This window comes from Caloenas nicobarica, chromosome 11, assembly GCF_036013445.1.
Source record: "Caloenas nicobarica isolate bCalNic1 chromosome 11, bCalNic1.hap1, whole genome shotgun sequence".
NCBI classification, from domain to species: domain Eukaryota; kingdom Metazoa; phylum Chordata; class Aves; order Columbiformes; family Columbidae; genus Caloenas; species Caloenas nicobarica.
Genome location: NC_088255.1, coordinates 4,964,606 through 4,985,929, shown reverse-complemented (window position 1 = coordinate 4,985,929; position 21,324 = coordinate 4,964,606). Strand labels below are relative to the sequence as shown.

The 21,324-nt window shown below is 61.5% G+C and overlaps 2 protein-coding genes across 3 annotated transcripts in view; both read right to left on the bottom strand.

Annotated features, from left to right (window-relative positions):
• Positions 1–617: 617 nt before the first annotated feature.
• GRM2 (glutamate metabotropic receptor 2) lies at positions 618–7,128 on the bottom strand. Of its 2 annotated transcripts, none has more exons than XM_065642281.1 (5): positions 6,664–7,122; positions 3,540–4,377; positions 1,765–2,828; positions 876–1,099; positions 618–717 (listed from the first exon to the last, which is right to left on the bottom strand). In XM_065642281.1, exons 1-5 carry the CDS (start codon positions 7,120–7,122, stop codon positions 618–620), a joined length of 2,685 nt encoding a protein of 894 aa, XP_065498353.1. The 2 variants fall into 2 exon arrangements, with proteins under 2 accessions (XP_065498353.1, XP_065498354.1); XM_065642282.1 differs by having other exon boundaries at positions 644–717; positions 876–1,050; positions 6,664–7,128.
• Positions 7,129–12,668: 5,540 nt separating this feature from the next.
• Positions 12,669–21,324, bottom strand: part of TEX264 (testis expressed 264, ER-phagy receptor) — a 38,365-nt gene continuing 29,709 nt past the window's right edge. The window contains exons 5-6 of the mRNA XM_065642286.1: positions 20,217–20,388; positions 12,669–13,505 (exon numbers count right to left, since the gene is read on the bottom strand). Coding sequence (XP_065498358.1) covers positions 13,192–13,505; positions 20,217–20,388 — 486 coding nt within the window. The 3' untranslated portion in view covers positions 12,669–13,191. The remainder of the gene's footprint in view (positions 13,506–20,216; positions 20,389–21,324) is intronic.

Genomic DNA, 21,324 nt, shown 5'->3' with positions numbered 1-21,324 from the left:
GGGAAAGTGGGTGCGTGATGGGGTGAGGGCAGTGGGTGGGTGATGTGGCAGGGGCATGGGCAGCGTGTGCTGGCACAGGGCTTGGTGTGAGCAAAGCCTGAATTGGGAGGTGGCTCGGTGAGAGGGGCAGGTTGTGCACCATGGCCAAGTGCCAGGGGCAGGGGACGAGCACCAGGGCTCAGTGCGGGTGCGGGGGGGACGGGATTTGCACCAGGGCTCAGTGCCAGGACAAGGTGGGGGGCTTGCACCACAGCTCGGTGCAGGGAACAGGGAACGCGCACTACAGCTCGGTGCAAGGGACGTGTGATGTGTGCTACAGCTCAGGGCAAGGGCTGGGAGGACACTCACCATGGCTCAGTGCAGGTGACTTAGAGGGACATGCACCGTGGCTCGGTGCGGGTGATGGGGGGATGTTCACCATGGCTCAGTGCAGGGGATTGTGGCCCAGGGCTTAGTGCAGGGGACATGTAACGTGGCTCGGTGTAAGGGCAGGGTGACATGTACCGTGACCCAGCAGTGGGATGTGTATCTCTGCCAGCTCTGGCCCCTGCGCTGGCCGTGCCATGGGCACTGCTTGCTGTCCATGGGGTGCGATGTGGCCATGGGCAGGAGTGGTGTCACCATGGCCTGGCCCCCCTATCCTTCACAAGGACGACGTTGTGGAGTCCACCACCTCCCGACCGTTGCACACTGTGGGCACGTACTGCGAGGCTGAGCCTGGCCAGGAAGGCAGAGGTCATGGATGAACCATAGGGGATACAGCATCCTCCATCCCCCCAATTCCAGCTGTGCCCTACCCTGCACCCCAGTTTCCTTCAGGGGCTCATGCTGGGGTGCTCCCCCTCTCAGCCCTTCCCCAGCCCCCCTGCACTCACCGTGGGACTGGCTGGAGCCGGCAGCTGCCACACTGAACCGAGTGGTGCCCACGCGGTGGCTGGCCACGTTCTTCTGGGGCTGGAAGAGTATGATGTGGAGCTTGGGGGTGAAGAGGCAGCCAAGGACCACGGTGCCACTGAGGCTCACTGAGATGCACATGGTGGTGGTCTGGACCTGGAGACAGGCATGGGGGGTCAGGTGCTCCTGCCACCAGCCCTATGCCCTGAGCAGGGCAGGATGAAGCTTTTGCTGTGGCACCGGCCAGCCTCCACCACCCAGCTGGGGCTACTGCCTGCCCCCCACAGGCACATTCTACCCCACGCCAGGTCCCTCTGGCAGGGTGGACCTGCTGGAGGTCCACGGGCAGAGGATGGGCACTGCCCTGATGGGGACACACTGCCTCTGCAAAGGGTGTGCACCCTGAGCAGCTCTCTTACCCAGCCTTGTCAACAGCCCTCATCTCCATGCCCGCTCCCACGGCGGGGTGCAGGTCCTCTACAGAAGCCCCCGACTGCAGCTTCCCCACACACTCCTCCAGGCCTGGCAAGAACGCGGCTGGGCGCCTTGCTGGGCAGAACAGAGGGGCTGCAGTGTGCACCCCATGGTCCCCCATCCCCAGCACTGCTCAGCTCCCCAGGCACCACCATGGTCTCAGGACCATTTCCCACCCTCACTCTAGCAGTCTGCCAAGGCAGGGGTTGTCTCCCCGGGACTCACTGGCCCTTCAGCCACACTTCACCTGGTCCCAGGTGCCCCAGTGCAGAGGTGACCATCACCAGGTCCACGGCCAAAGACCCTTCCCCAGGCCCATGCATCTCCTAGCCACAAACCTCACGGTGCCCAAATGGCCAGGGCCCTGTCAGAGCCTCCAAAAACTCAGGCTCTTACTCGGTAGTCGCTGGAGGTCACGTAGAAGATGGGCAGGAAGGCCAGCCAGATGATGCAGGTTGTGTACATGGTGAACCCAATGAACTTGGCCTCATTGAAGTTTTCTGGGCATTTCCGTGTCTTGAAGGCATAGACCGTGCAAAGAACGATCAAGAGGACATTGTAGGTGAGTGAAATGAGCATGTTGGAGTCACGGTTGTTGCACTTGAGGGTGACGATGTACCTCTTGTCAGGCTCTGTCTCCTTGCCTGTGCCTGGAGTCTCCACCAGCAGCCAGATGATGACGATGATCAGCTGGCAAGAGATGAGGGCCATGCAGATGACCACCTGTGATGTGGGGCTTATGAACCGCGGGCGCTGGACCCCCTCCTTCACTCCACTGAAAATCCTGGCAATGCGATTCGTCTTGGTCAAGAGGGCCGAATAGCAGACAGCAAAGGATGTGCCCAGCCCCAGCCGCCGGAGTGTGCACACCTCAGTGGAGGGCTTTGCGATGAAGATGAAGGTCATGCTGTAGCACATAAGGACCCCGGTCAGGAGAATGTAGCAGAGCTCCCGGCCAGAGGCCTTCACGACAGGTGTGTCATTGTTCTTCATGAATACTCCAAAAACGAAAAGAGTGGAGATAAAACCCAGGCAAGAGATAGTGACAGGACCAATGGCCCAGACGTCTTTCCAGCGGATGTACTCTTGAGGCAACTCGTAGCAGCCATTCAGAGTCTCGTTGGGCCAGTAACCCAGACCACAGTCCATGCAGGTGAACTCATCCAGCAAGTACTCGTAAGGCTGGCAGGGGATGCAGATCCAGCAGCAGATGTCTCCAGGCTGCATGCTCTTTATCTCATTCTTCTTGCAGGGGTCGCTGCACTGGGACACAGGGATGGAGGTCTCAGCCCACGGGATGAGGCTGGTGTTGAGGATGAGTCCCTCAGCCCAGTAGCCCACCTTCTGGTACCGATACCGCCCGTCCATGTGGTGATAGTTGAAGATGTTGTAGCGCCCAATCCCATCGCCATAGGGGTCAAATCGAACAACGCTCTCGGTGTCTGCTGGCCTGAACGGAGCTAGAGGCAGGAGAAGGGGAGATGGTCACTGCCGTGGGGCGGGAGAGTGCTCGCTCCCAGCCCGGAGGCAGGGCTCCATCAAAGGGTCACATCCCACCACGGCCACAAGCAAATGTCCAACCTGTTCCCTGCCTTCACTCTCATACTTGCTGCCTATACCCATGTTAGGAGTAGGAAAGCAATGGTGGAGAACTATCTCCCCATGTGCCCAAGAGCTCAGCATCCCCAGCCAGCTCTGAGGGGGCAAAGTGGGGGGTTTTGCAGCCTCCGTGGCTCTCAGTGACATCTGGGTAGCTGGGCTCAGACCAAGCCATGGAGGACACACTTGAATTCACCCCACTGTGTAGGTCCCTGGTGAAGGGTCTCCCTCCAGTTTAATTTCTGGAATATGAATAAATCATGGTGCTTGCAAGTGTGGTCTCTCAGGACCCATGTTCCCAGAGGGTCCCCTGTGGGGGGGAGGCAGGATGGAGCTGGTCACCAGCTTCCCCACACTGGGGACAGAAGGCCTGGATTGCTGCCCAAGGGTGACAGTGGGCTGTTGGCAACCTGGGACAACCACAGCTCATGGCATGGGCATCCCCGGGTGTGGGCAGGCTGGAGAAACTGGACAGCATTGGGCCAAATCTGGATGTCTCACCTTCTTCCCTGCCCCTCCGCCCATCCCTTACCAGTTAGACAGCCAAACCCCATCTCCATCTCCGGACTCACCATCAAAATTAACATTGAGCATAAAGTCCTTGTAGAACCTCTTGCCATTGACAGGCTTCATGGCGTCGCAGAGCTTGGTGGTGTTGGGGCACAGCGCCTGGTGCATGTTGTGGAGAGAGTGAGCCATGGCGTAGACTGCATTGACCACAAACGTGATCTTGGACTCCGGCTCAAACTTGCCTGTCTTGAGGGAATACCGGCTACAGTCCTGGGTGTGGAAGCTGCACTTGAATTTCTGCTCCCAAAACTCCCGAAACCAGGGATTTCGGCTGTTATTGTAGGGGTGGAGGTTACGGAAGTAGGCAGCAAACTCCTTGATGGGGTAGGCTGCCAGCTCGATGGTGATCGCTCCCTCCGCCACTGCTTCACTCCCAGCCACCACACTCTCCAGGGCTCCCCACCCATCGCTGGCCACCCACAGGAAGGACACATTGGCTCTCTGGGCAGCCGTCAGCAGCTCCCGGGCATCTTCGCTTCGGGTGAACAGCACGACCACTCTGGCATTGGGCTTCTGCAGCAGAGCCCGGACCACCCCATCGTAGGTCTTCTTGTTCATGGAGCGCCCCACCTTCTCCGAGGTGGCGATGCAGATGTTGCGCATGCGGGCTTCTTGCTCAAAGGCCTCAATCCCCGTCTCCCCGTAGTCACCCTCTGAGGCCACCGTGGAGACATAGGTCCAGTTGAAAAAGCGGAGGATCTCTGCCATGGCTTTGGCTTGGTAGAAATCTGGTGGGACAGTGCGAGCGAAGTAGTCATAGCGGGACTTGTCGCTGAGCTTGGCACTGGTGGAGGCATAGCTGATCTGTGGGATCTGGAAGAGCCGCAGCAGGTTGGCCACCTGTGTGGAGGAGGAGAGGTGAGCACCTGAAGACGTGGCCCAGGGAGGGACGTTCCCACCGGAGGACCCCTGCCCAACACCAAGTGTTGCCTGGTGCTCCCAAGCACGACCATGGGGCTGATGAGCAACCCCCCCGACACGGAGGGTTCCGGCTGGTGGCAGGCAAAGGGACGGACAGATGGACAGCACATGCACACGGTTGCCTGAGCCCTCAGATGTGCCCATTTCTTTTTTTTTTTTTTTAATATTTCATGCACTGCCCTCTGAAATTCAGGGCTGGGTAGAGGATAAATGGATTCCTGGCAAAAGCAGAAAGTCCCCTGCAGGTGCCTGGTGGGAGATGCTCCTGGGCAAAGAGCAAGCCAGGGAGCCTGGCAGCCCCGTGGCGTGGGGAGAAAGGGCTGCAGGGGCCAGGAGCTGGGGCAGAGCCCCCCATGCAGCCTGGGGGGGGCTGCAGAGCTGGGCCTGAGGACCAGTGCCTGTGCACCTGCCATTAGGAGCCCCAGCGGGACCAGCACCTTCCAGCCGCTCGGCAGAAGCCCTCGTTAGCTTCAAAGGGGAAAAAGGCCCACTAATGAGGCTGTTAAAAACCCAGGCTCTTGGAGCAGCAAGGGGGGGCTTGGGCATACCATGAAGGCTTCTGAGCCTGCCCACATCTCGCTGCTCACCAGGCGAGAGACGTGGCTTAATTAACGTGGACAAATGTTCTCCATGACAAAGTCCCCGAAGGGCAAGAAGGCCCCCGAGCACAGCAATGCTGCTGCCTGGCCTTGCCGCACAATGGGAGCTGCCAGCCCGCTGTGCCACTGGGGTTGGGACGGTGGCCCTGGCCATGGAGACACACCGGGTCCTCCAGCAAGGGTAAAGACAAGCACCCGCATGAGCTGGACTGGGATGCTGCCTCTGTCACCCGGTCCCGGCTTCCTCCACCCCATGGCCAGAGGGACGTGGGGACCCTGGGGACCAGCAGACTTGGTTTGACACACCACGGGGACTCATTAAATCTCAGCAAGTGTGTGGCCCCCACCAGCATCCCACAGGACTCCGCTGGCCACCCCTGGCTACCTGCATCCTCTGGGGATGCCTTCTCCCTGCCAAAGCCAGCCCCTGCCTACACAGACCCATGGTTTTGGGGACTGAGCTGCACCCCAGCCAGGGTGACAGCTGGGTCCAAGGTTCGAGGTGCCTGTTGCCCTGAGATCACTGGGAATGTGGGGGCAGTGGCCCCTGCACTGGCCACACCTCACGGGCTGGGTTTGGGGGTCAGAGGGGATGGTGCCCACTCACACCAGGCAGCTCTGCCTGCTGGGAGCAGTGTCCCCACATCCCCACTGCGGTGTCCCCAGGACCATTCTGACATGAGGAGTGTCATCACCATGCCGGAACGTGCCCCTGTGCCTGGCCACCACCCACCCATCCCATGGGGGACAGGACCCGCGGGGCTGGGGGTGAGCAGAATCCCGCTCCCACACCACGGCAGACCCTGGGGACAGCCACCCACCGGGTGCCAGGGCACTGCAGCAGCCACCCCTGCAGCACTACGCTGGCCAGGGGGTACCGGGACAGCCATGGCGCGGCCGTGACCATCCAGGCCTGGTGGCGGGGGCAACTGGTCCGCCGGGCACTGGAGGTGGCCAACCGCAGCGCCCGCCGCATCCAGGCCTGGTGGCGTCGTGCTGTCAGCCATCGGCGGGAGGGGCAGCGCCGGCGGGCGCTGGCAGCGTACGTCAGGAGGGAGAGGGCCGTCGTCCTTCTCCAGGCCTGCGCCAGGATGCGGCAGGCCAGGGAGTGGTACCGGCGCTGCAGGGAGGCAGCTTGCACCATCCAGACCCAATGGCGGCGGCGAGCGACATGGCAGCATGGTGGCACCGATAACAGCGTGGACCTGAACATCAGGATTTGCCTGGCCTGAGGAGCTGCGCTTGCTGCTGCCGCCCCAGGAGGGGAATAAATCCCCATCCCAGCATGGGACGGATCCACCAGCTTGGCTGCCATGGCTTATAGAAGGTGGAGGGGCTGCCCACAACCCCTGGGGGGGCCCCAGCTGCCATCAGGGCTGCAGCTCCACCATGGCAGTGGCCAGGGACCACCCTGGCACCTCCCAGGTGCTAGGCTGGCTTCCCCCCACCATTGTGGAAAGGGGTACAGTGTCACCACAGGGACATGAGAGCATCCCTGTGCCACACCAGTGGTGGCATCGCAGCCTGGCCACCAAGATTTTACCCTCCCCACCCCATTTCTGCCATCCACCCAGCCTCATCTGAGCCCCTCTTGCCTGGGGGGTACCTGGATGGAAACGTCGCTATAGGAGCCCCCGATGACACCGGTGATGGCAGTGGGCACGTCATCGTGGACAGCATAGGAGCCGTCGGGGCAGATATGCTCAGAGCCGTCCACCCTGGTGAGGGAGGCGCGGACAAAGTCGAGCGACTGCTCGAGGGCGTAGGTGTCCTTGGAGCAGGTGTCAAGGATGTGGGCACCCAGCCTCACCCCCGGCAGGATGCTCCCGTCCTTGTTGATCTCATCCAGGGCAAAGAGCATGGCCTCCAGGCGCTGGATGCCACGGTGCTCGTTGATCTTGCCGCAGTCTTCGCTCCCTGCTCCTTTCTCGTGGACGGGAAACAGGCCCCCGATCACCAGGTCCCCGTCCGTGCTGATCTCCTTCTTCCCAGCCATGCCGTGCCCGGCAGCCAGGCAGGTGGCCAAGCACATCAGCCACAGCCAGGCAGCCAAGGGGACCGCCATGGGGTGCGCTGGGCCAGCCAGGGAACCCGTGCCACCCCCGTGTCACCCGCTGCCACCTGTCAAGGCGAGGGCAAGCGGTCTCCAGGCATCGGGGGTGGGGGGTGACACGGCGTGGTGTCCACAGGAAGGGGATCGTGCTGTCCTGGCACAGCCGTCGGCGCCTGGAAAAGCAAAAAGCCGCTGGGTCTGTGGGCTGCAAGGTGAGGCAAGGACTGTCCCCGGGGCAGTGTCAGCACTGCACGGGTGAGCAAAGGCATGAGCCTGCCTGTACCCCCGCCTCCAGCGCCCCCCCACCCCACGGGGTGCCCTTAGGAAGGATCCCTCACAGAAAGGTGAGCTGAGCAGATGCAACATCTCTCTCAGTGACCCAGGACCCCCAGGACACCCGCAAGTGACACAGACCCCAGGGGACAAGCAGGAGCACAGGGTCTGGTGCCCCCACAGCACGCCCTGGGCTGCACCAGCATGGGCGGGGGGGGCACAGAGCTGGCTCCCGCAGCACCAGGCAGAGCAGCCTGCCAGGGGGGCAGCTTGCCAGCCCCTAAAACATTGAGGGTGGGGGAAGGAGCCAGGGGGGTCACCCAGGACAGCGACACCACTCTGGGCAGGGGGCCTGGGCTGGGCGGGCAGAGGCAATGCAGGCTCCAAGCCGAGCCCTGGCCCATGCAGCAGCATCAGGGGTTCCGACAGCTCCCCACCTCCAGCCAAGAGTGCTGCCAAAAGCAGCCGGCCCTGAGCCTGCCGTGCCTGCAGCACCCAGCACCCTGCCACCACTGTAGTTTAATTCCCACCCCGCAGCCCTGCAGCCCACCTGCTCTGCCACTGCCACCAGTGCTGCCCGTGGCACCGGAGCTGGGACACGCCACTGGCTTCCTCCTCCCGCAGCAATGTGCCAGGCGGGCACCGGCAGCCACAGTGCTTCAGAGCCTGTTCTCTCACCACCGCCCCTTCCTTCCCTTTATACTAAATTCAGAGATTTCAGTAAAAGTAAGAGCCAGGTTTGCTGACTCCCTCTGCAGAAAGCACAGAGGCACGGGGGAATCAAAGGCTTTTGCAGCAGGCAGGCCTTTTTTTGGCAGGAGATGCAGTCCCCTCTGAGATCAGTTGTCTTTTCCCAAATCATGGGAGAGATCTGTTTCCCATTTGAAGCCGACTGCTGAAATCCCACAGGGCCGTTGTTTTGGGGGTCATGGGAGAAGGAGATCCCCTGACAGCCCAGAAACCTCAGGCTGCTCCAGCACGGGAAGCTGCTGGTGCCGTGGCAGGTCCTGGGGCTCACCCGCAGCCCAGCAGAGCAGGGTGCTCGTGAGGGCACGTGGACTGGGAGGGTGATGCCAAGGAGTGCTGCTCCCCCCTGCAGTCCCCACAGCTGCTACCAAGGCAGCTCTTCCCAAGCAGAAGCAGGGCACTCCTCCATCACCCCATGGTGCTCCCAGGTCGGTGATGCCCGTGGCTGCAGGAGCCCTCTGGCAAGCAGCCAGAGCTGGCAGTGATGCCCAGGGGATGCAGACAGCAGCATGGCATGGGGGAGAAGGGGATGGGGCGGTGAGATACTTGCAGCCTTCCTCCGTGCCCCCAAAGTGCCTGTACCGAGGTGCTGCCTGCCTGCACCCAGGTGCTGCCTGCCTGCAATGAGCCCCCAGCCACTTCAGGGCATCTCATACCTGTCCCCCCCAATTTGAAGGAGTTTGGGGAAGAGGCTGAGGAATGGCTCCTACCTTATTTCAGGCAGTGAATGCTTTTGAGGGACTCGGGGTTTCCTCAAGCAGGAAAGAGGCTGCAGGCAAATTGGTTATTGATAGAGCCCATGGGCAGCAGGCTGAGCCCGGCATAGAGGTCCAGCAGCACCAGGAACCCAGCTCCTTGGGGTCCATCTCTTCTGGAGCAGCTGGCAGCACTTGCCAGATGAAAGGCACTTTCAGGCAAAGCTCTCCCAAAAGGGCAAACCATCACCCACCCTCCAGTGAGCCCTGAGGGATGCTGTGAGCAAGGCTGTGGCCATCCCTGCAGCTGCTCAGCTGGGCTGGCACAGTGCCAGGGGGAGGACAGCACTGCGGGAACATCTGGGGAACAGCTGGGGAGGTGAAGCACTGAGCAGGGCAGAGCCCAGTCCAGCCTGATAGCTACAGTGCAGCGAGAAGGCTCCTGCCGGCTGCCAGCATCCTCCCCTTCCAAAAGCATCGGTGAGTAGGATGGGTGAGAAGGTGCTGTTGCTCCTATGTGCCCCAAGTGCTTCCCATCCAGCCCCTGCCAGGAGACCTGGCTCTCTCCGACACCAGCACCCTTAGAGGTGGCATGGAGTGCGTGTGAGAGCAGCCAGGCTGGGAGGGTGCAGGACAAACCCACCTTGCACAAGCATCCGTTGACACCTCCCCTGGGTGTCCCGGAGGTCTTGCCACCACCGAGCTCTGCCAGGACCCCCACACCTCTGTTCTGCCCCACAGCCTGCAAGCCCTGGTGCTCCGTGAAGCCAAGGCACCTTCCCCGGGGCGCTCACCCTGTCGCCCCCCACCATCACGGCCCTTCAGCTGCTCCTGCCCAGCCTGGCAAAGGTGAAAGGAACTGACACAGCCCTCGCCCGTGCACCCCATCGGCCAGGTGGCAGAGGAGGGGTCTGCCCACCCCACCGCAGCTCCCCGAAGGGCTGGGCGTCACAGGCTTGGCCAATCCACCCCAAATCCCATCCCAAACCTGCCGTGAAGTCCGGCTGCCCCCCAGACCCACTGGTCCCCCCGGGCTGCGGGCAGCTGGAGGAAGGACCCAGGAGTCAGCAGCCGGGGGGGGCTGTCCCCGCCGCCCGGGCGGTCACCCCCGCTGCCCTGTCCCGGTGACGGCGGGCAGCCGCTGCCCGGGGCCGGGGTCTGCGGCGGTGGGGCCCCTCTGGGGGCTTCTCCCGATGTCCGGCGCCCCGGCGTTCTGCGCCGGCCATGGGGAAGCCCGTGGGACCCGTGCCGGTGCTCCCCGCCCGCCCGCACCCCTAGCCCAGCCGGTGCCGGTGCCTGGGCTCGGCTCGGCTCCCCTCCCGTAGCCCCGGGAGCCCCGACACCGGCTCCGGGCACCAGCTGCCGAGCCCCGCCGTGCCGCGGCCCCGACGGCTGCGGGGCATCGCTGGTCGCCGTGTCCCGCCGCCGCGAGCACCGGGGACTCTGGGGACGCCGGGGCGCCGCCGAGCCACAGCGCGGCCCGGGGCCACGGGGACGGGCGCGGCCGGGAACGCCCGGGTGGGGCCGCAGCCCTTACCTGGGCCCGGCGGGCTGCGCCGGGAGCCGGTGCCGGTCCAGCGGCTGCCTCGGAGCTGCGCCTGCCGCCGCCTCCCGCCGCTGCCTCTGACACTTCGCCAGCCCCAGCTGAGCGGAGCCGCTCCGCCCCCCGCCCGGCCCGGCCCGGCCCCGGCCCCCGCCCCGGCCCGGCCCCGGCCCGGCCCGCTCCACCTGCCCTCCGCCCGCTCCCGGCACCGCCGCACCGGGCAGGGCACCGGCAAAGCCGGAGGCTTACAGGGCTTGGGCAGAGCAGGGAGGACATGGCCAGGTCCAGGCAGGGCATGGTCAGACCGAGCCGGGGCACAGGCAGGACACAGCCAGAGCAGGCAGGACCTGCTCAGCAGCCGGGCAGACCCACAGGGCACAGCTCAGCACCTGCTCCCCCGCGCCCCTGTCTCAGTCCCAGCCCAGCCAGAAGGGTCCCAGCCCCGACTTCAGCTCCACAGCTGCAACCTGGTGCCCCTGGAACCGCTCCCCCCATGCTCAGCCAGACCCCTGATCCCAAGCCCCTGGGGGGCACCCAGGGCCCCAGCATCACCCCACTGTCCCCCTGCACTCAACGCAGCCTCCAGCACTCACTGTTGGCCCAAGCACCAAACTGGGCAAGGCTTTGGACCATCTGAAGGCAGAAGCAGCAGTTGGATTTAGCGTTCCAGGTCTCCGCTGCTTGCACAAACCTTTTCTGGAGCTATTTGGCCACCCAGGATCCCACCATGCTCTGTCCCCATCGGTCCCATGCTGGCAGCTCGGCCATCCCAGAGAGTACAGCATCTCAGGGACAAGAAATGACACAGGACCCGCAAGGATGGGCAGGGACCATGGGTGCATCCAGGTCACCATCCCAAGTAACTACCTCAGGGCTCTGTGCCTCAGTTTCCCCACTGCCAGTTGCTGTGCTTGCAGGCTCAGGTTAGGGCACTGTAGCAAGAATCAGATCTGCTCTGTTCCCCCGCAGCAGTTGTGGTTTGAGGAGGGGATAACCGAGGAACTCCATCGCAACGTCCCCTCTGGGGACCCACAGCACCAGGACCCCAGTCCCTGCCAGCCCATCTCCTTCCAAGGCTGTGAGCACAGAGCAGGCACTGGGGAGAGGAAGGTGCCTAGCTGGGGGACCTCGGCGCTGCTGGCTGGGGGGACAGAGAGCCAGGGAGGGCCGCAGACACGCTGTGCCGAAGGACGCTGGCACTGCCGAGGTGCCGCTTCCTCCGCAGCAGACAGGACCTGGCATGGGCCTCGCACGTGCGCTGGCACCGGCTGCGTCCTCCTGGCTGCTGCTTCAGCGCTGCTGACAGCAGAAGGATGATGGCAAAACCTCCCCAGTCCCATCTTCAGTGGGGTTAGGGACAAGTGGTGTCAGGATCCGCTGCCTGGCTCCAGCCCCCCCAGAGCCTCAGCCAGCCATAAATATTTCAGGGGGCTTGGCAGTTTTGTAATAACCGGCAACAAAGATAAACACCGGGAAAAGCAATATTTTTCCATGTGGGCTGGAGGAGTTTAATATTTTATCACTGAGAGCACAAAATATTTATGAACAATCTCATGTCAATCACTGGCTGAGGACTAATCATGACCTTTCCAAGCCAGGGAGGACAATGTCTCCACCGCAGAGGGACGGCCAGCCCTCCCCTGCCCCTTGTTCCCCCCACCTCGAGCCCTGGTTTTGGGCCACCATGTCCAACCACTGGGCTGCCGGAAGCACCGTGGGCACCAGGGCGGGGGCTGAGCTCTGCCAGTCGGGCAAGGTGCTCCAGCCCCCGACATCACCCCAGGGCACCGTGGTGGCAACGTCCAGGCTGCTCCCTCATCCCCAGATGGGTACAGGGAACTGGGACCAGCATGGGCAGCCCCATGGCTGCAGGACCAGGCAGGTGAGACATGAGGGGGGTACTGCATGGGCAGGCTGGTCCCCCCTGCTGCGGGACCTGCTGCAGCCCGCCAGAGGGCCAGGGACCCAGCTTTACTGGTTTTACTCTCAGCAAGTTCCCAAGATGAAGAGGGACACCACCTTCTTCCAGCCCAGCCCTGCCCAGCTCAGCATTGCAGCCAGGACCCTTCCGCACTCCCTCCACAGTTTGCAGAGCTGGGGACAGTCCCCATGGCCCCGCTGGGTTGCCCAGGCAGGGAGCGAGCCGAGCAGCGTGGAGGCAGAGCCCTCGGGCAGCTCCCCAGCTCAGTCGGGGCACAGGGGGCAGCCCACCAATAGTCCCCCACCCACAGCCCTCTCCCCACCACGGGGCAGGACAGCGCAATCAGCCGAGGGGCAGTCAGCAATGCCACCGGCCACCAGCGAGGAAAAGCATCCACTTTATTACAGACCCCAAAAGCACCTGTGGCAGCTCCAGGAGGACCAGGTTTACACGGGATGTTTCCATTTTTCAGCAAGGGGAAGGGGGGAACGAACCCAGCCGGCCCGGCTCACGGCTCTTTGGTGCTAGAAAATACGTGGCGGTGCGGCAGAAGCTGTGGGTGAGAGGGGCACCGGCAGAGATGAGGGGGGACACCTCTGCCGCCCATCACCACCCCCCCCCCCGAGATGCCTGCAAGGAATTTGCGATGCATCTAGAGACACGCAAACAGCAAATGCGTTCCACTGCCCCCCTCAAGCCTGCACCTACCCCGCACTGCTGAGTACTGCAGAAGACCCCTCCAGCTTCCCAACACCCCCAAAACAGTCAAACACCCTTTCTGCAAAGAGGGAGAGTGGGTCCCAGGGGGAATCAGTGACCAAAATCTCTTGGTTGGAGAGGAAGGAGATGGAAAAGGCAACTGGTTCCCAGTAACTCAGACCCTGGCGGGAGGTGAGGCAGCTTCACTCTTCTCCTCTCTCAGCAGCGATGGGCTCCTTGGTCCACTTGTCTGTGACCTCCTGGTTGCCCACATAGCCCACATCGGGCAGCAGGCCTGGGGCTCCCTCCCCATCTACAGTGACCTCCAGGTCCAGCTCCTCGAAGGAGGAGCCGCTGGCTCCCGACTCGCTGTAGCTGTGCTCACTGCGGTTGTCCGCCTCCTCCCGGCCCCGGCTGGTTGGGAAGGGCAGCAGGATGGAGGTGGCCACTGAGGTGTCTCTGCTGTCGGTTGTGGCTTCCATGCTGATGGAGCTCGTCTCACTCATGGTGTCGGCCCCTGGGATGGAGAGAGAAGGGGAGGAATGAATGAATGCTGCGAGAAGGTGATGTGGATGGGGTGCCACAGCCTTCAAAGCCACCAGAAACCTCAGAGACATCAGGCGACAGTGGAGAGCAGCTCCTACTTCTTGTTACCTCCTGTGCCTTTGAGACTCAACTGGGCCAAGAAAAGCATGAGCTGGACTTGTGCAGCTCCCTGAAGCCAAGGCATCACCCAGCCAGCACAAACAACCCTGGCTTCTCAGCTGTGCTCTGACCTCCCGCCATGCTCTCTGCACACATACTGAGCACCCGACAGGTCCTTCCTTAGGGAGAACACATCGCCTGGGAGCCAGAGGACACCGCTGCCCCTGTCACAGCACCAGGAACGAGGTGAGGAGCGGGACACTGTGCTGTGAGGGTGACGGGGAGCAGCAGCATTGCTTGAGCACCCAAGGGGAAGGTGGCATGTGGGAAGGTTCTTGCATGTGCCACTGTCAGAGGTGTACGTCCAGCCCCACTTTGGAGTGTCAGAGGATGGGGGGAGCCTTCCCAGCTCCCTCAGCACTTCTCCACGCCACACGGCTGCCAGCCCACAGCCCCTCTTGTGGCTGAGCCCCCGGGGGCTGCCCCTGCCTGCCCGGGAGGAACCCTCAGCCCACAGCCCTCTCCCTGGATCCCTGCCCCATTAGTTCGGTCGACAACACAACTAAGGAGTCAACAACAAGACGAGCATGTCAGATCGAGACCAGCAGCTCAGTGCTGTTGCCGGAGCAACCAGCCGGGAGAGAAAACTCTCCTGTAAAACATTAATCATTGTTAATTAGAACATCAAAGATCCACATGGTTAATTATGATATCACAGATCCACGTTGCTGATTACGACATCGCGGATCCACGTTGCTAATGACGACAGTGGCAGCAAACACCGGGCGGGCTCCTCCATCACCACCTGCCTCGCACTGGCGGGACACGCGTGCCGGGCTTGGCCGTTTCCTGGCACCACCGCTCCCGGGGGCTCCGTCCGCACCAGGCTGGATGCCCCTGCCCAGGATCGTGCTCCGCACCAGGAGAGAAACTGGGAGGAGCCCTGCTCAGCAGTTGCACCGGTGGAGGACCACGGCTCGTCACCAGAGAGGCCGGGAAGCGGCAAAGAAGATGGTGATGCCAGCGGAGGGGTGAGAGGAGAGAAGGAGAGAAGAGGGGAGAGAAGAGAGGAGAGAGAGGAGAGAGAAGAGAGCCCTCTCCTCCATCCTGGCTCCTGCCCCGTGGCTCCATCTCCAGCCACCGGCACAGGGCTGCCCCAGGATCCCACAGGCATCTCCAGCCTCCTCGGGCTCCTCACCCTCCTCCAGCTGCATGGCAGCCACCCATCTCCTGGATGAGACCTGCCAGGGAGGGAACTTTCCTTCCAAACACCCTTAAATCCCTCTTTTTGCTGTTTTTCTTCCCAGCCTGGGGAGCTGCCAGCAGAACTCCTTGTAAATGGCAGTCCTCTGCCTTCCGAGCAGCATCATCCCACGGTCCTGCCGGCTAAGCGAGGGCTGTTCGGAGAGGACTGCGCAGCAGTAGCAGGATGAGGAGCAGCTGGGAAAGACCCACAGACACAGTGTACCCTCTGCTTCACCCCACTTGCATGGGGTATCGGCTCCATCACACCCTGTCAGTGCCCAGAGAGGAGCCTGAGCCTCCACCCTCTCACCTTGGCCATGGCACACAAGCCCTTCAGCAGATGGCACAAGCCAAGCCCTCAACCACCTACCTAAACGACGCCTGGTGACTCCCCCATGAAAAGGAGAAAAGAACTGTCGCCCACCGACACGCCGTGCCCTCGCTGCGGCATCAGAGAGCACCTCGACATGGAAACTACATTTACTCTAAGTTAAAAAGGATGTTCTGCACGCTGCTGGTGAGGTGCTCGCTGAAGGGGATGGCGGCCACCAAGTCAGCAGCAGAAAGGTAGGAGATGTCATCCCACCCAGCAGGACCACGGCAGGGCAGTGGGTCAGCAGGAGCTGCCAGGAAGACAGAGAACCGTGGGGGATGGAGGGGAGTGTGTGACCCCCAAGCCTTGAAGCCAACTAGGGGTTTGCAAGGTCTCTAGTGAGGATTTCAAAGCAAAAAAAAATCCAATTCGGCGAAATTAGTAGCATGAGTTGACACGGACACATTCCCACCATGGCTTCATGACATTCATGGCCACCTTGCATCCCTCTGAAATCCAGGACAAGAGTGACCCCAAGCTATGCCCTGTCTGTGCAGCACCCCTCTTGTGTCACCCCAGAGACCCTTTTGGCTGAGAAGCCATCACATAACCCCATGCCACAAAGCAAAGGAGCTCTGGAGAGGAGCAGCAGCTCGGGAAGGGCAAGGCAGAGATGAAGCTGACCCACGTGCTGCTTCGAGCTGCCACCGCAGGACAGCACCGCTGTCCTCACCCTCTTCCCCGCTCCGAGGGCAACAATTGAGCCCTGTTTCCTTTCAGCTAGGCACTTTTTCACCGCTCCGTCAATTCTGATCATGTTTGAGCAGCCTCAGCTGGCAAATTTGCCCATTTCAGCAGCCTCGCTCTCTGCGCAGGACAGGGCTCCGGCACGGCCAACAGCGAGCGTGGCAGGGGATGGATGGCCAGGGTGGGCAGGGCAAGAGATGGAGCCGCTGCTGCTGGGGATGGTGTGGGGTCAGCTCTGGCAGGGGGACGTGGCAGGAACCCCCAGCTGTCCCAGCACAGCCTGGAGAGGCCAGACACAGAGTGTGGCGGGGCTGCAAGAAGGCAACCAAAGCCTCATTGGAAGGTGCCTTGTGGGCGAGCAGGGGTTCAGCTCTCCTCTCCTGGGCACAGAGGTTTCCGTCAGCCCCCACACCCATCTCTCCATCTTGCCCCCGTCACCTTGCTCGGTGTCCCAGCCAGCTGCATCCCACCTCCCAGGGCCGATCCCTGCACCAGCAGCCAGCCCAGCACCCGGAGCCAGCATGGCTTTTCTGTGGCACACAGCAAGGTGCCAGATGGCCCGCAGAAACTCCCCACTCCACTCTGCTCTGCTCCCCCGAGGACAGTGTAGCTATCCCGCTGCGCCTTCACTCAGCAGAAACGAGGAACTCTGGAAGTTTTCATTTGGGAAAAAGAGGCACAGCTTGGGCCAAAGGCTGACCAGGGTATTGAGTAGCCCCACAAAGGCCAGGGACACCTAGGAAGATGGGAAGCCAAGCAGTCAGCACCAAGATACCAACCAGGGATGGGAGCAACAGGAATCACTCACTCCACGCTGCTGTCAAGCCTGGCAGGGAGCCGGCGCCCCCAGGCAGCTCAGCCCTGTGCCACCACGGGACCCTGCATCCCCAAACCCCCGGGAAGGACCTGCTCCCCTCCCGCATCGCCCCAGCAGGACACGGATGCCTGAGCGTCACTCCCTTCTTGGTGCACTGGGGCCCTCTCCTTCCACCCGTTCAATCAAATATTCATTGTCTCTGTTGCTAAATAATAGATCAATGTGCTGCCAGGAGGGGCACTGCCCCCCCGCGCTTGCCAGGGCTCGCACACAGCCATCAGGAGAGGGGCTGGGGCAGGCAGAGCAGCAGGCAGGAGCTGCCCGCTGAGACCCTTCTTGTGATGCACAGGCAGGCAGAACAGGCAGGGCTCTTCGGAGGATGGAAGCAAGCAGGGACGAGGCAGAGCACACCAGGGAAGGTGCCCCCTCATTGCACTGGGGCTCCGCAGGTGATGCCATCGGTTGCACCCAGATGTTGCTGGACAGACTCAGCTCCAGGAAAATGAGCACCTGAGACTCCGGGCAGAGCCACGTGCTCAGAAACCATCTGTGTTCATGCCAGCACACCCGTGTCGAGAGGCTGCTTTTGTTTGCTTTTACCTTCCAGGCGGCGCAGCGGAGTCACGCTGGAGAGCACGCTGCTGAGAGCCCGCCGGGAGCGAGGGCCCGCTGAGCGCCGCGCTGACGCCAAAGCCCTGGAAAATAATTAAGTACAAAACAACTAATCGTGATTGACACTGGCCCCCTGGAGACCTGTCAGCCGCCTTCCAAAAATGCTTCCTGTCTTTCCGATGACCCTGATGATGGCAAAGAAGGGACAGAATCCTTGCAGAGGCAGCTGCAGCCCCTGACCCCTTCATTGTGTGCTGAGCGTGTCCATCCTCAGCGGAGCTGCCAGCACCCTGCCCTCCTCACAGAGTGGCACCAGAATGCAGAGACCCTGTGCCACATCCCATGGCATTTATGGCCACTGGCTTTGCTCGGAGTCGCAGGCACCCAGCACCTTGCAGGGAGAGCTCAGGAGCAAGGACAGCAGACAACCTAGATGAAGAGATGTGCTCCAAGGAACAGTGGCAGAGCTAAGGTAGATCAAGAAATAACCCAAACCCATGCAATTGGGGTTGAGGGGGGACTGCACTGGAAAGCAGACCTTGCTGCACCCAGCCTCCAGCTGGCAGAGGAGAGCTTGAAAGCTGTAACAGACACCCTGGGATCTGCAGGGTAACGAAGATCTTATGGCCATCATGCCTGTTGAAGGCGTCTCCCTTGAGCGGCTCCCCAAGCAAGAAGGGAGTAAAAAAGGATGGGGAAAGTTTGTGGCTTTCTCTTCCTCCAACTCAGAGGTGGTTGCATGGATCCCAACACAGAAAACACTTGGGAAGAGAGGACCAGTCTCAACCTATAAGGCATCATCTTCAAGGTGGTATCTTCAAGGCATCTCCAGCAAGCGGCTGGGCAGAGAGGAGATCTGCTGGCTGTCCCCTCCCACAGGATCTCCTCTCACACCGGGGCCAGAAAACCCACGCGGGACTTCGGCAGTGAGATGTGGACCCCAAGGAGGCCAACTGCTACCTCCCACCTTGCTCCCCGACTTTGACCCTGCTGCTGAACCCGGGGCAGCCCCACAGCCACTCAACTGCTGCAGCAAACCAAGTCCCCGGTGTCAGCAGGCCAGCAGCAGTGGGACAAGGATGCTCACCAGCCACTATCTCCCTTTGCACAAGCCCGGGACCTCCTCATGAGGTGTCATTCTCCCCAGGCGACAGCTGTTGTGCCGGTCCAGGGTACTGTGATATGATGGGGATTCAGGAGATCAGGGAGACCTCCAAGATCCTCTGGCAGGAGCAGCACAAGCAACCTGAAGGCTTGCCACGTCCTCAGCCCTCTCCTACAGCTGGGGCAGGGATATGGTGCCCCGTCAGACCTGGTTCTGCTGCTGTGCCCAGCAGCGACTGTGATCACAGTGCTGACATCCAAGCTCAGCTCTTCAGTCTTAGAGGCAAGGCCAACCTCTCACAGCTATTATTATTTTAAGCTGGTTTTGTGCAGACTCAGCAGGTGATACCACATCAGACTGCACCTACAAAAGCCCATCTATGCGACTGGAAGGGGAGGGGAGGTGGAGAAGCTGCTGAGAGCTGCTGCTGGGAAGCCCAGCCTGAGGTAGGGGTCTCCCACATGAGAAAGTCCAACATCATTTGCCATCTAAAATTGGAAAAACCTTCCCAGCCTTTCTTCCAGCTGGGGAGGGGACTCCCCCACTGTGGGCGCACCGGCGGCAGCGTCCCAGGGAAAGCACCGAGACAGCCGGGGCGCAGGGCAGTGGCTGCACCGAGCATCCCCCAGCAGTGCAGAAAGGAGCACGCACAGCTGCTGAAGCCACCAAACCAACACGGCTTTTGCTCACATGGGTCCTGCTGTCCCTCTCCGAAACCACAGGGCAACTGTGGGAAGGTACCAGAGGGAGTGGACTGCAAGGAGCCTTCAAACAACCTGGGCTGGTGCCCAAAGCTGCCACCTCAACACCAGGCAGACAAAAAAGCAAAGAGCCAAGTGAGTGCTGTGAAAACACAGGACCTTGAAGCACTGGGAAACCACTCCAATTAGACTCTTCACCGCAGCGCTAAATGGACAGAGCTCTCAGAAAGCAATTCCCAGGCTTGCTTTTACGCTGCACGCGATTAAGAATTAAAGCAATTCAAACCTGAAGATGTGTTAAATAAAATGACCAAACTCCCCGGCAGGCGAGGAGAGCTGTCATGGTTTTTTCATGCCCGTTATGCAAGCGCAGGCGACCCGTGGGGCAGGAGGAGGCGGCTGCCCCCGCCAGCGGCCGGCTCGGCCGTTCCGTCCAGCGCCTGGGAACGCTGGGCCAGCCGCTCCTGCATCTCGCAGACACGTGAGCACGTGGGCTGGCGATGGCAACTAGCATTTCGGGTTACTATAGCACTGCTGTTTTGCGCCTACAGCCATTGTGGTCCCTTCCTGTATGAATACATCCAGGCTCCAACAGATCTCATGGAGCAGATGCTATCGGGCAACTCCACCACCAGCTACAGCAACCTGGTATTTAAGCTCTTCGCAATCCCAATATGTAACAGATGAAGATGAGATCAAGGAAAATGTATATGACAAGGAGAAAAACAAGCCCAGCTGCAAGCAAAAGCTGCAAGATCCAGCTCTGCTCTGACAACTGTGGGTCGGCAGCTTGGCCCTCGTCCCGACGCCGCAGGGGTGCCCGGGTGCTCCCCAAGGAGCGATGTGACACCTCGGGGTCGAGATCCCATCTCAGCCCGGGCCAAGGGGAGGAGGTGTGCTGAGACTCAGCAGCTGGGTGCCAAGTGGGCGCAGGTGGGCCCCTCTCTGCCTGCCCAGGTGGCAGCACTGGGGACACCAGGACCCCCACCTTTGGGAGGGCTGATGCTGGTTGAAGACAGAGCCCATGTGCAAGCCACAGGTACCTGTGATGTCTGTCTGGGCATCCTCGGCCTCAGCTGCAGCAGCCCTGCTCTTCCTCTCCAGTTCTTTCATTTCAGGCACGTAGAAGTCCCCTTGGCGGGCGAGGGGACACACGAAGTAGATGCGGTCCTCCTTGTAGATCTCAATCCGGGGGTGGGCGCACAGCTTCCTCTCCTGAAAGACAGCAGGCAACTGTGGGTCAGGGATCTGCCCCCCCAGCAGCCCCCACCACGTGGACCTGCTGGCCTGGGAGTGTCACAGACGGACCCGCTTTGCCCACAGACATGGGGGCCCAGGGAGGAGCGGTGGGTCCCATCCTGAAACTGCAGTGCTGCTTTCCCTATCGCAGCAGTCCCCTGTGTGCCAGGGCCGGCGGGTTTGGCCCTGGGGGTGAGCAGCCGACCAGGCTCAAGGAGATGCTGAAGCCCCAGGGAGACTCAGCCTGTTTTGGTGTGCTCATTTTGGGCTGGAGCAAGGGGGTTTGGGGAGCCCAGCAGCTGCTTCACACAGACTTGCCAAGTCTCCGGTTCCTCCTGGCAGCACAGCCCCACAAGCAGGCGTAGCACTTCTCAGCTAATTAATATAATCCAGAGCCGACAGCTCAAGCAGCTCCTTTCAGAATGGCGAGGGCAGGGGGAGTGGGAGATGAATCCCTGGTATTTCAGACAGCTCCCTCTCCTCCTCTTCCTCACCCCACCTCTCCCTGGCAGCACACTTCAAGACCTCAGCCCCACCAGGTCTGCCAGGGACCCACAACGGGGGCTCATCCCCCCCAGCCATGCCCCAGCCCACAGCGAGCCGGGGCTCCGGGGACTCTTGGGGTGCCAGGGCCCAGCCGAGGAGCAGCTGGACCCCTCCTGCCACCCCCTCCTCACCCGCCCGCCGGCTGCTCGCTGGGAGAGGGGGAGGCTGATTACAACCTGGGTGAGAAGGGAGAGTGTCTCTTCAGTGGGTTTTCTCTTTCTTTTTGTTTTTTCTTTCCCCTTTTCAAATCGCCGACAGCTTTTATTTCACCCCACAACCACCCTGATTATCCTCCTCCTCCCTGCCCTGACTATCCTCCTTTCCCTCCTCCCTGCCCCAACTATCCTCTTCCTCCCTGCCACGTCC